At 41.5% G+C, this 13,478-nt stretch overlaps 1 protein-coding gene across 2 annotated transcripts; it reads left to right on the forward strand.

Moving 5' to 3' along the window:
- Positions 1-256: 256 nt before the first annotated feature.
- LOC103715339 (protein NRT1/ PTR FAMILY 3.1) lies at positions 257-5,582 on the forward strand. 2 transcript variants are annotated; one of them, XM_039129350.1, is made up of 4 exons: positions 257-414; positions 556-773; positions 850-1,423; positions 4,557-5,582. In XM_039129350.1, exons 3-4 carry the CDS (start codon positions 867-869, stop codon positions 5,428-5,430), a joined length of 1,431 nt encoding a protein of 476 aa, XP_038985278.1. In that variant the 5' UTR covers positions 257-414; positions 556-773; positions 850-866; the 3' UTR covers positions 5,431-5,582. The 2 variants fall into 2 exon arrangements, with proteins under 2 accessions (XP_038985278.1, XP_008801151.2); XM_008802929.4 differs by having other exon boundaries at positions 864-1,423.
- The last annotated feature ends 7,896 nt before the right edge of the window (positions 5,583-13,478 follow it).

Genomic DNA, 13,478 nt, shown 5'->3' on the forward strand with positions numbered 1-13,478 from the left:
ACGTATGCCAACAAAGAGGCATAAAAACAGAAGAAGCCGACGTTCATGAACCAAAGGATTATCCCCACCGTTCGATGGGTCCCCTTTTTTTTTGGTACTCGTAATCAACAGTTGTCCATGTTGTATGCTTATCCTTTTGTTTTGTTTTGTCTTGTTCTTTAAGAGAAAAATAGCTTAAAAATCTAGTCCACGGGATCTATAATATCATCTCACAGGTGTGTTAACATGCAACTCAAAGGATTGTGGTAAATAAACAAAGTGATCAACCTCTATAAATTAGCCGCTATCCCACAAGCTTTGGAGCATTGGGAAGATTGATGAGTCAAGAGATGGAGGGAGGGGAGCAGAAGGGAGGCCATGCCCTCCAAGACGAAAAAAGGAAAGGAGGGATAAGAACAATGCCCTTTATCTTTGGTAACCCTACTCTAAGCCCAATTCTCCATCTCTACTATTACTAATAACTATCCCTTTTCCTGCTACTAGAGCGCTCTAAAACTATTTCAAATAATGTTTCTTGTTCTTGAAAAATGTGAAACTGTTGTTTCCATGCTGCAGCTAATGAGATCTCAGAGAAGTTGGCCGTCGTTGGCTTCCAGGCTAACATGATCAGTTACTTAACGCTACAGCTTCACATGCCGCTGGCCAAGGCAGCCACCACCCTCACAAACTTCGGCGGTACCGCCAGCCTGACACCGCTCATCGGGGCCTTCCTCGCCGATGCCTACGTCGGCCGGTTCTGGGCCGTCACCGTCTCCTCCATCATATACCAAATAGTAAGATTAATTGTTAACACACCTTCTTCAATTATTTTTTTTTTCTTTTTTTAGTTCTATCTAATCTTTACAGTAGTCTTCTCTTAACAGGGAATGATAAGTCTGACGGTGTCGGCCATCATTCCCCGGTTCCGTCCGCCACCATGCTCTCCGAAACAAAATTGCAAGGAGGCGTCGGCATGGCAGCTCGCAGTGCTTTACTCATCGCTGCTACTGACCGCGCTGGGCGCCGGTGGCATCCGGGCCTGCGTGGTGGCCTTCGGGGCGGACCAGTTCGACGAATCGGACCCGAAGGAGAAGACCAAGACGTGGAACTTCTTCAACTGGTACTACTTCTGCATGGGCGTGTCGATGCTCCTGGCGGTGACGGTGGTGGTGTACATCCAGGACAACGTCGGGTGGGGTTGGGGTCTCGGCATCCCGACCCTCGCCATGGCGATATCGGTGGTGTCCTTCATCGCAGGCTACTCCATGTACCGGCACTTGAAGCCTTCAGGCAGCCCGTTCACTCGGCTTGCGCAGGTGGTGGTCGCCGCCGTGAGGAAGAGGGAGATGCCCATGGTCTCTGATCCAAGCTGCCTCTATGAAAATGAAGAAATGGATGCTCCCATTTCTCTCTCAGGGAAGCTTGTGCACACCAAACAACTAAGGTGAGTGATCCTTATCTTTCTCTGCTGTCTCTTTTGGATCTACCATAAGACTCGGATGTTTAACATCTACTAGCTAGCTGGTATAAAAGATACAGATAGGTTAACTTTTAAGATAGAAAAATAGGGACGGTTATGGTAATGGATACTAAGTTGTCTCATGTTTTGATCTGCGTACTTTATTCACAAAACTAGGTAAAAGAAGAGATTCCCTTTGTTTCCCGTCGGTGGTACAAGATTGAATTTATTTTAGATATTTACATTCAGTATTAAGGAGCTAAGTTGCATGGATAAACCTCTTCGCTCACGAGGCTTGTATAGTGGCCTAGTGGGGAGATGAAAAAATAATTGAAGGGCACAAGGTACACTAGGGCGAGTGAATCCGTCCATAGGCTCACGTGGTCATGATAAAAAGAGACGGGGAAAGAGCCGGATCCACTGGAGCTAAAAATGTAATAATTATATAAAAAACGGGATGAACGGCAATGATGTGCATGGAGACAAGGGGGAGGATGAAGTTGACGTCCTTAACCTTTGCTCTTCTTCGTAATTGTCATGTCATTCGTTCAGCCACCGAACGATGAGTTCATTCCAGATCGGTTCAACGATCTCTGAATGATTTAAGCCGAGATGAGCCCGGTCTGGGTCCTAAATTTGGAAGATTCTTAGAAAAACTCTTTCGACTGAACCAATTTGGTCCAACCTAACCAGACTTGTTCGTTTCATGGCTATGTTAGGATTCGATCCTAATTGGTCAATTTACTCTCTTCGAGATTACTGGAGGCGACCCCTAATTCACAAATCTATAAACCAACAAACGTCGCAATCAACTATTTCAACCCTTTTAGCTAGCTTGATTAGGTTTTAGCAAGCAACCCTGTTTCCGCCATGACAATCAAATTCTTCCTCAAGTTGCCTGAATATTTTTTCTTTTTCCATCTTTTCGTGATTGGACTGTTGCATGAAATAATATATTGAACTTCTTTCCTGTTTAAGATTTGGATGCGAACATATAGAAGTGCACTGATCTTGGCTAATCAATCAAACTGCTGTGATTTTGGCCATTTATTTGTCACGCGTGAAGTAAAAGCAATTTTAATATGATTTGATATCTAATCTATAAAAGAAAATTTTCCAATCTCATACTCCAGCGGCAAGCAAAGTGGGAGTGGATTACTCCCACCCACTTGTCTCTACCGTGTGTCAGCACCACTACCACCCATGAATGAGTGGAGCCAACACGGTGTCCTCATCTGGTGCATAATAAATTGCACATCCATTCTTTTGCCACTCTATCTAAATAATAACCATGTGAAACAAAGTTTAGTCAACTAATTTTCAATTTATATATATTGCTGCAAATCATAACCTGACTTAAAAAATTAGTTAAAAGATATTATTTAAATTTATTAGTTTTATATAAATATTCAAAATCTACTCGGTATATAGTAGATATGAAACTAAATACATATCTGTATGGATCCTCACATGCTCTCAGTCTAAATATCCAAATCCATTCCAATATAATTACAAGTACCACAAAATTTAATTACTAGCATCAAGCAGTCCAAATAAGATTAAACAACTATATTGATTGAGTACTTTTTCTTTGATTTGTCTATTTATTTGCTTAGTTATTTCATATTTATCGACCACTGATTTATATGAGTTGACCATCCGGCCGGTCCTATCGGCTTGGACTGAGGTTCGGTGTAACTTGATGGCTCAAAACTTGCGACCTTATTAGACCGGTTTGGAGATTACGTGCTCACCCGTGGATGGGTTTTCCTCCGCCACTTGCTCAGCTCTGAGCATGGCAAGGGTTACAGCTTATTGGCCAACCCGACTTTCGAGGAGTTAGGTGCGAGCACACGTTCTGCGCCTGACACGGTCCATAAAATCCATACAAAAAGCTCGGTTACACGTCGAGATTTGATAGACCGCATCCCGAAATTACACGAGGATCGAGAATGCTTTCAAAGCGGTCAAGATATGAAAGACCATTGACATCAAAGCTCTTTGCCTTCTCGGCCCATCGGGTAACGATCGGATAGCCTCGAAGTTGCTGAAAGGGCACAAAGTTTTTACAGCCAAGGGCACAAGGTATCCTTCTATTGTTCGGTTCTGGCCAAACCTAATTCCAGCTGGGGTTGAGCTGAGAGGTCCAGCTCTCTCCAGCCCAGCCCCAAGTTAGAAAGGAATCCAACCAGGAGAATTCTCATTGAATTATTATTTGTATTGCAATACATAGATAGATAGCTACTCCATCTCTCCAATTACTCAACCCAAAATGAAAAGTACGCGAATTCATTTATCTCATCTGATTTCTTAATCCTAAATGGCAAGAGAAAAGTTTGCCACTATAAGTACGTACTAGATATGTAGGATTGCTTACAGCTCGAAAAATTGTAGAAATATGGTGCAATTTTGGAGCAGGCCACTGCAACCTAAGCTAGTGAGATTTAATTAATATAACAAACTAGAAATGATATATTAGCACATAAATCTCACAGAAAAAAATATTTTTGTTTAGTTCTCTTGTTCCAAGTAGTTGCACATTTGCCCTACAAGATGAAATTATGATGCATCAGAGTCAATCCTAACAAGCCATGCATAACCCAAAATCCTTCTAATTGAAGCATGTAAAATAAGCAATATATATATACTCTGGCAACACTCTTCTCTTGTTGATAGGCGAGGGGACTTCCCTTTTTGCTCATAAGTAAGTCACCTCCTTGGATTTCCATCCACAAACTATTTTGTCTTGCGGTCAGCCCGATTCTCTCTCTTTCCCAGCCGGCCCTCTCTTTTCAAAAATATGGTCTGATGTTCCGGTGCTATGACCTCGTTCGCCAAAAAGTCTCTCCGATTTTTTTCGGAGAGAAAGCGGTCAGGTTGACTTTCGACGTCGTGTCATCTCGTATTTGGTCTAGATCTTATCAATGGTTGAAAAGATTGAAAGAAAACTCTGGAAGACGCTTCGCTTGGGCGCTCTATTATTGTCTCCTATTTCTGAGGGGGTGATCGAGGTTAAGCCGCAGGGTTGAAAGCTGCTGTATTACAACATTGAAACAAAAATTTCAAGAATATCGACTTTTGACATATGTAGCTACCACGTATGTATACAATTATACAGATTCTTGGACAAGGCTGCCATCATAACCGAAGAAGGCAGGCGTCAGCCGAACCCATGGCGGCTGAGCACCGTGCACCGGGTGGAGGAGCTCAAGTCGGTGATCCGGATGGCCCCCATCTGGGCCGCCGGCATCCTCGTCATCACCGCCTCCTCTCAGCAGAACACCTTCTCCCTCCAGCAGGCCCGCACCATGGACCGCCGCTTCTCGCCGGCGTCCTCCTTCCTTATCCCGCCGGGCTCCATGACCGTCTTCACCATGCTCGCCATGCTCGCCACCATCTCCCTCTACGACCGCGCCCTCATTCCCCTCGCCCGCCGCGCTACCGGCCTCGACCGCGGCATCTCCTTCCTCCACCGCATGGGCATCGGCTTCGCCATCTCCACCCTCGCCACCCTCGTCGCCGGCCTCGTCGAGGTCCGCCGCAAGGCGGCCGCCGCCTCCGCCGGCCTCCTCGACGACCCCGCCGTCACCATCCCCATCTCCGTCTTCTGGCTCGTTCCCCAGTATGCGTTGCATGGCATCGCCGAGGCCTTCACCTCGATCGGCCACCTCGAGTTCTTCTATGACCAGGCGCCGGAGAGCATGCGGAGCACCGCCACGGCGCTCTTCTGGATGTCGATATCGGTGGGGAACTACGTCAGCACGATGCTCGTCTCCGTCGTGCACCACTACAGCGCCGGCCCCGGGGGGTCCAATTGGCTGCCGGAAAACCTCAACAGAGGGAGGTTGGAGTATCTTTATTGGATCATCACGTTGCTTCAGCTACTGAATCTCGTGTACTACGTGATATGTGCCAAGTTCTATACATACAAACCGCTACAGCTCCGGCAAAGAAAGGAGGAAGAAACCGTCGAGCTCCCAAGTAGGGTTTAATTCAAGGGTGGTGATCGAATCGTGTGAATGGTTTCCGATCTATATACATATGGTCATTGATATACCTCTTCTCATGTCAGATTGCGCTAACAAAAAAATAATACAACTCTTTTCGTATTACTTGATAAAATTAAAATGAAATAGAAGTAGTACATACTTTGATGCGACACCTAACCAATCCAAGCTCTGTGTCTGTTTAAAGGGTGTAATAATTATGCCGTTAACAATAGTGGTTGCCTCATTCGTGGCCCACAATTTTGAAGGAGGCAAGTGCTTGTGCCTCAGTCTGTGAACTATTTCTTGTTTTCTGATACTGTTGGCCACACCCATCTCCGGCAGGTGTGAGTTGCCATTGTACCGAAGAAAAAAAGAGCTTGGGTTAATTTACAACAGCCCCAACAAGAAAAGGAAAGAAAAGAAGAGAGAAAATTAGGCTAATAAAACTGAATGGTTAATTACTAGGTTTTTAAAGTGCTCTCTTGCTTCCATTTTTTTTCAACATGAAAGTAATTTGGGAGCCCTTAACCTGGATATTATTAAAATATATGAAGGACATTGCTTGCTCTGAGTAATGATACATTTGATTTAGGTTAGACAGAGTTTGTCTTTTGTGGATGGTGATGATCAAACGTTTTTGGATTTTCTGCTTCTTTTTCTAACCCTGGACCCTACGCCATTTATTGATAGCTGTTGTTTTTTCCTTGAGTTTTCCTTCTAGTTATTGTCATTTTTAATATATGATTGATGAACAGTGGTCCTTCCCTCCTTTGTCTTGATCGAACTCGATCTTAAATTAATAAGATAATGTTTAGCAACAGTGACCCATGTGTGTGGAATAGAAATTGATGAAGAAACAAAATAAAATGAGTAGGAGAGTGGCAACCAATCTAACTTTTTAAATGGGCGAGTATAATTAACTAATGCCCGGCCCCAAAAAACATCTTAATGTGATAGCTTAGCCCGATAGTATGCATTTTCTTGTAGGACATGGATCTTGATATATTGCTATGGGGAAGAAAGCTCCAAAATGATCATTATAGCTGGCCCATACCAACTCAAGGTTTTATAGTCTTGAAAGTCCAACTTTCACATGACCCTTTCAAAAGTAATTAAACATGATGCTATATTTCTCTGTATGGTCACTTTGTCATGTTGCTGGCGTGATACCTAAATATTGCTATATTATAATTTTATATCTTTAAAATAATCTTATAAAAAAAATCAAAATATTGAAAGAGCCTTGGAGTGGAAGTCAGGCCTCTAAGACCTAGCAATACGAGATGGAAACTAACCAGATAGGAAGATGATGTATTTTTATCTGTATCTTAGAGCACTTCACCAAGCTGATACGTATGCGCTGCAAAGCACTCGTGCATAGCATAGCCGGTCATGCCGAGCCAAACACGCACACATGCGCATGCGGTTACTAGCCCACTTTTCCCAAAGTTTGACTTGGGCTTCATGAGATGTGATTTCCAGTTAAGCAAGAGAATTTGCTTTCACATATCCGATGTGGGATTAAAAAAAAAGAATTTTAAAGTATTTGAAGAAACTAAAAGTTAGGAAAAAAGGTTGGATTTTTTTAAAATTAGAAACTCCAACAATCCCCCACAAAATATTTAAATTTTAAAAATATAAAGAAGAAAGTTTAGGCAACTTATGTTGTACAATGGATGAAGTATCTTGTGGACTTGAACTTCACTTAGAATTGATTGTATCTATCTGAAGAACAATAGTGGATTATATCTTAAACTAAGTCTTTTGACTCCGACTTCTACTTATTACATATACAATATAGATTAGTTAGAATTTTTATGTTGAGGATGATAGTGGTATTTTGATGATTAATACAATGATTAATAATGAGATAAAATTTTCAATAGGAAAGGGATAGTGAATTCTAAATTCCAATTCGGCAAAGTTTCAAGTGAAACGTACTCTTAAGTGGACAATACTAATTTTCATTGTTTAGAGTATGTAGTACCACCATGACATATATTCAAAATTGTTTAAAGTTTATTTCATTGATTATATGGATAAATCTAACCTTAAGTTGCAGCAAAGTATAGATTGAGTTGACCCCGACACATCAAGAAAACATCTAGCACACTTCTGCAAAAATGGCACGGATGAACAGTACTTGGGTCGACCCAAGTGAAAGTTGAGTCGACCCCATCTTCAAGCTTCAAGAAAACAAGTCTCTGGAATCACTGAGAGGGTCGACCTAAATGGAACTTGAGTCGACCCAACCTTGAGTCGACCCCAACAGAACATGAGTCGACCCAAAAGCTATGTCATTCAAAAATCAGTTCTCTGAAATCTCTAAGAGGGTTGACCCAAGTGAAATTTGAGTCGACCCAACCCAACCTTGAGTCGACCCAAAAAGTGTTGAGTCGACCCAAGTGAAGAAAGGCTGAAACACAAGGTTCTGTGGTTCCTGAGAGGGTCGACCCCAATGTTGCATGAGTCGACCCAAGTGAAAGTTGGGTCGACCCCAGTAAAAGTTGAGTCGACCCAAGCACGGGCAGAAGCATAACGGCTAGTTCTGCAGAAGTATTTTTTGACCTCCAAACAGTAAGTAACGGCTAGTTTTTGAAATCTGACCAATGAGGGATGTCCAATGGGTAAGGAAAACTATTTAAAGGGACACTATTCATCAGAGAAGAATATTCTTTTGCAAAAAGATCAAAGCTTACACAAGAAAGACAAGTGCCCTAATCTTCTTCATCCAAGTGCTTCATTCAAGAGTTGAAAGGAAGTGGTTGAGCAGATTCCAAGAGATATCAAGAGCTCCATCCATCCTCGAAGAGTGAAGCATTCTTGACAAAGAAGAGAGAAGTCTCATCAAGCGATAACTATTCTCTAAACTCTTCTTTGTAGCTTATAATTATTATATTTGCTCATCTAGGAGCTTCAATTTTCTTCTTTCTTTTGTTAATCACCTTGTAAAGGTTTATTGGTGAGCCCGCAAAACCAACGGTATAGGTGAAAGTGAATCCTAGGTTCTTCGGTGTTAAGCATGCTGATTTTTTTTTTATTATTTTTTTTTAAAACCATGGCTGAACCTGATCGGGTTGCCTACGTACCCCTTCATAAGGGGGATCAAGCCATACGTAGTTCTTTTTAAGTTTTAAAATGCAGCGGAAAAATCGAATCAAATAATTTAATTCATGCATGCTTACAAGATCAAATCTAGAAATCAGCACCTTAAGAACACATAGGATTATGCCGGAATCGTTTAAACAATTATGCTAAAACTTTCATGCATGATTAACTATCAGATCTGAAACTTAAGAACTCTATTTCGATTAATCTCCGAATATCCATCGAATGGATTCTGGAGATAACTCCGTGAGGAGCCCCAAAGGAGGGTAAAACCTCGGGGAATCAGACCTAGACCCTGACTCCAAAATAAAATATTGATGTGGGATTAATACCTTTTATGATGGAAGAAACTTATGGATCTGATCCTTGACTTCGCAGCCACGCACACGAATGGCCTCTATGAGAAGTACACGCGAAGCCCTAGGTAGATCGTCTTCCGCGGGAGTGCTAGCTCGCGCAGGAACGCAGCAATGGCTGAAGCTTTCTCCTTCTAAACACTCAACCTTTGATTGTTCTTCAAGGAGATGGAGGATGGACGTGAGGAAGAAGGAGAAGAAGGGATGGAGGCCCTCAGAGAATTTTTTCAGAATTTTTTGAAACCTCTAAATATGGTATATCTTGAACCCAAGGCATGGGGGTCTTTTATAGCCAAAAGATCCCCCCACGTATCACACCTAATTTAGCCAACTAATTTGGCTGATAAAATTCCCAAAAAATTCTGGTAGTTTGTTAGCTAAGAGGAGATAAACATATCCAAATTTCGTGCATTTTGGATCCCTAAAAGATAGGAATTCATGCGTCCAAAGTTCAGCCGCAGACCACCCTATTTCATGCACCATGCAATCCCTACAAATTAGGAAATTCATCTAAATCTTTCTAGAAAGATTTAAGGCGCCATTTTTATAGAAATTATAGCCCCACGCCTCCTCTCTTCTCACGCCAATTTTTGGCCAAAAATAAAGAGGATAGGCGTAGAAAATATTGGGAATAAATTAAGGTGTCATTCTTCTCCAAGAAGATAAGGATGGGTTCCTAAAATTTAGGGATTCTTCTCCTTATCCAATTCTGATTATTTGGACTCATAATCCTCATCAAATAAGGTCTTCTAATTGATTTGGATCAAGCCCAATCCAATTGAGTCAAGTCCCATCAATTGGGTCAAGCTCAATCTACTAGGGTTGAACCCAATCCAATTAGGTCAAACCCTGATGCAGCCCAAATTGAATCCTATTCAATTTGGCTCAACCTAAGCCCAATTTACTCAATCAAATTGAGTTCATTAGCAATCTAATTGCTAATTAATCCTTAAATAATTCAATAATTATTTTAATGCAACTTTTGCTTAGGATAATTTGTCAATCGAATTGACCAAATTATCCCTGAATGATTCTTAATCATCAATCAGCCATTTGATCAACCTAGAAACTTCTATGCGTGTGACCTCATAGGTTTGAACCTAAGCCGGTAGTATAGGAACGTCTTCCTATACTAATCGGTGTGACCATCTAGCAATGGTACCCGACGTCCGGATAGGCCGAATATATGCGAAGCAAATATTCTAGAATCCTGGACTATGGTTACTGTATAATTCAATCCCTTTGACTCCTAATGCCAGGATGACTTAGAGCTCACTGTCAACCCTATAATTAGTACATCCATTATGTGATTAACTTTAGATATCCCGTGACTCCTCACTGGGATTACCCTGGCCAAGGTTTTGCTAAATTAATCACAAAACATTATCTTCTGTTTCCAGGAGGTGTCAATTCCATCTCGACTCACAACTGACTACGCAAGTACTTGACTGCACCCAGTGACCTTCCGTCACTGAATTAGAAATTCAGGTAGTCTGGTACCAAAGTACAGTGAGTTGCTTGCTAGTCACAGGTTGCGATCTCAGGTCAGAGGGCCAAACTTATACCCATATCCACTCGGAACATCTCTTGACAGTAGAGCGTTCCGGAATTGGTCACGTTCAGTGAAATGTACTCCTACACTTCACCTGTATGGCATACCAGTGTCTCCACACTCCTTGGTTTAGAGGACAACCAACGTATATGTCACACAACGACCTAATCTCGATAATGTTGTCGTCCTAGTAACAACATATCATTTGGTCGCGAACAAGTTTAAGGACTCAAAGATAAATCCTCCTTTATCATAACATAAGTCCTAAGGACTTCATCATATAAAAGTTCATTTGAAGATGAAATGATGAATAATGCCAAATAATACTTTATTAATTTGTCAATTCATTTACAAAATTCAATCATCAATATGCTGACGATTGACATTTAGGATACAATTCCCGACAACTCCCACTTAGCCTAAAGCCAATCGGCACAGTATCTAATACCCATCTTCGACTTGTGTTCGTTGAACTCTTTGATGCCGAGGACTTTGGTAAATGGGTCAGCCAGATTTTCTTTTGTGTCAATCTTCTGAAGATCAATATCACCTCGTTCTATAATCTCTCGAACCAGATGATAGCGTCGCAGAATATGCTTGGTCCGCTGATGTGCTTTAGGTTCCTTTGCCTGAGCTATGGCTCCAGTGTTATCACAAAATATAGGAACTGGACCATCAATGGAAGGTGCCACTCCCAGCTCGGTGATGAACTTGCGCAACCATACGGCTTCCTTGGCTGCATCAGATGCTGCGATGTATTCTGCTTCACATGTAGAATCTGCCACTGTATGCTGCTTGGAACTCTTCCAGCAGATGGCCCCACCCTTAAGAGTGAAAATATATCCCGACACGCTCTTGCTATCATCTTGATCTGACTGAAAACTTGAATCGGTATATCCCTCAAGTTTTAAGTCAGAATCACCATAGACAAGCCACTGATCTTTAGTATTTCTCAAATACTTAAGGATGGTTTTTACAACCTTCCAATGGTTGCTACCTGGATCAGACTGGTATCTACTCACTACTCCTAGTGAGTATGCCACGTCTGGTCTAGTACATGTCATGGCGTACATTATAGATCCCACTGCCGAAGCATATGGAATTCTATCCATACTCTCTCTCTCTTGAGAGGTTGTCGGACAATCCCTTTTAGAGAGGTTAATTCCATGGCCCATTGGAAGATAGCCTTTCTTGGAATTAATCATACTAAACCTTTTCAGTATAGTATCAATGTATATGGATTGGGATAATCCAAGCAATCTTCTAGATCTATCTCTATAGATCTTCATCCCTAGGATGTAAGATGCTTCTCCCAAATCCTTCATGGCAAATTGAGATGATAGCCAAACCTTTATTCCTTGTAATGCAGGAATGTCATTCCCGATTAAAAGAATGTCATCCACATACAAAACAAGAAATATAATAACTGAACCATTTGCCCATTTATAAATGCAAGGTTCTTCTTCATTCTTAATGAAGCCATATGATTTGATCACCTTATCAAATCGTATGTTCCAACTCCGTGAAGCTTGCTTTAATCCATAAATGGATTTTTGAAGCTTGCACACCTTAGACTCATCTGCAGATATAAAACCTTCAGGTTGCATCATATACACCTCCTCTTCTAAATCTCCATTTAGAAAAGCGGTTTTAACATCCATCTGCCAGATCTCATAATCTAAGTGTGCTGCTATCGCAAGCATAATCCGAATGGATTTGAGCATTGCCACAGGAGAAAACGTCTCGTCATAGTCAATACCATAACGTTGACGATATCCCTTGGCAACCAGATGGGCTTTATAGGTCTCTACTTTTCCGTCTGCGCCCCGTTTTCTTTTGAAAATCCACTTACACCCTATGGATTTAATCCCTTCGGGTGGGTCAACTAATGTCCATACATCATTGACCTTCATGGATTCCATTTCAGATTGCATGGCTCCAAGCCATGCATCAGAGTCATGCCTCTGCATAGCATCCATATAGGTGATCGGATCCTCATCGTTTTCATCAAGTTCGACAGGATCCCCGTCCTGGACCAAGAAACCTTTGTATCTGTCCGGCTGACGTGGTACTCTACCTGATCGCCTTAATGGTGCATCTAAGATGGGTTCTGCATCTGATCTAATCAAATCTGACTCAACTAGTTCAGTAGATGGTGTTGGATCTTCTACATGTTGAACTTCCCTAAGCTCAACATTAGAGCTTTTAGTTCCTTCACTAAGGAATTCTTTCTCTAAGAAAACAGCTCTATTGCTTACGAATAACTTTTGTTCTTTAGCAAAGTAGAAGTAATATCCTTTAGTTTCTTTAGGATAACCAACAAAGAAACATTTGTCAGACTTGGGTTCAAGTTTGTCTGTTTTCAAATGTTTGACGTACGCTGGACACCCCCAAACCCTAAAGTGAGAGAGCATCGGCTTATGTACAGTCCACATCTCATGTGGTGTTTTATTTACAGACTTACTTGGAACCTTATTTAGAATGTAGCAGGCTGACTCAAGTGCATATCCCCAAATGGATATGGGCAGACTCGCAAACCCCATCATGGATCAAACCATGTCTAACAGAGTTCGATTTCTTTTTTCTGATACACCGTTATACTGTGGTGTACCAGGAGGAGTCCATTGAGAGAGAATTTCATTTTCTCCTAGATATGTCAAAAACTTACTGGTGAGGTATTCACCTCCTCGATCTGATCGAAGAGTTTTAATACTCTTTCCAGTTTGTTTTTTTTACTTCATTACGATATAATTTGAACATTTCAAATGATTCAGATTTATGTCTCATTAAATAGACATAACCATACCTAGAAAGGTCGTCTATAAACGTAATGAAATATGAATATCCACCTCTAGCATTTGTGCTCATTGGCCCACATACATCAGAATGTACAAGGGTCAATAAATTACTGGCTCGTTCACCTTTTTCGGTAAAAGGTGATTTGGTCATCTTACCAAGAAGACATGACTCACAGGTTGTCAATGATTCACAATCATTAACATTGAGGATTCCCTCTTTACTTAACCTGTTCATCT

This window comes from Phoenix dactylifera, chromosome 8 (assembly GCF_009389715.1).
Source record: "Phoenix dactylifera cultivar Barhee BC4 chromosome 8, palm_55x_up_171113_PBpolish2nd_filt_p, whole genome shotgun sequence".
NCBI classification, from domain to species: Eukaryota; Viridiplantae; Streptophyta; class Magnoliopsida; order Arecales; family Arecaceae; genus Phoenix; species Phoenix dactylifera.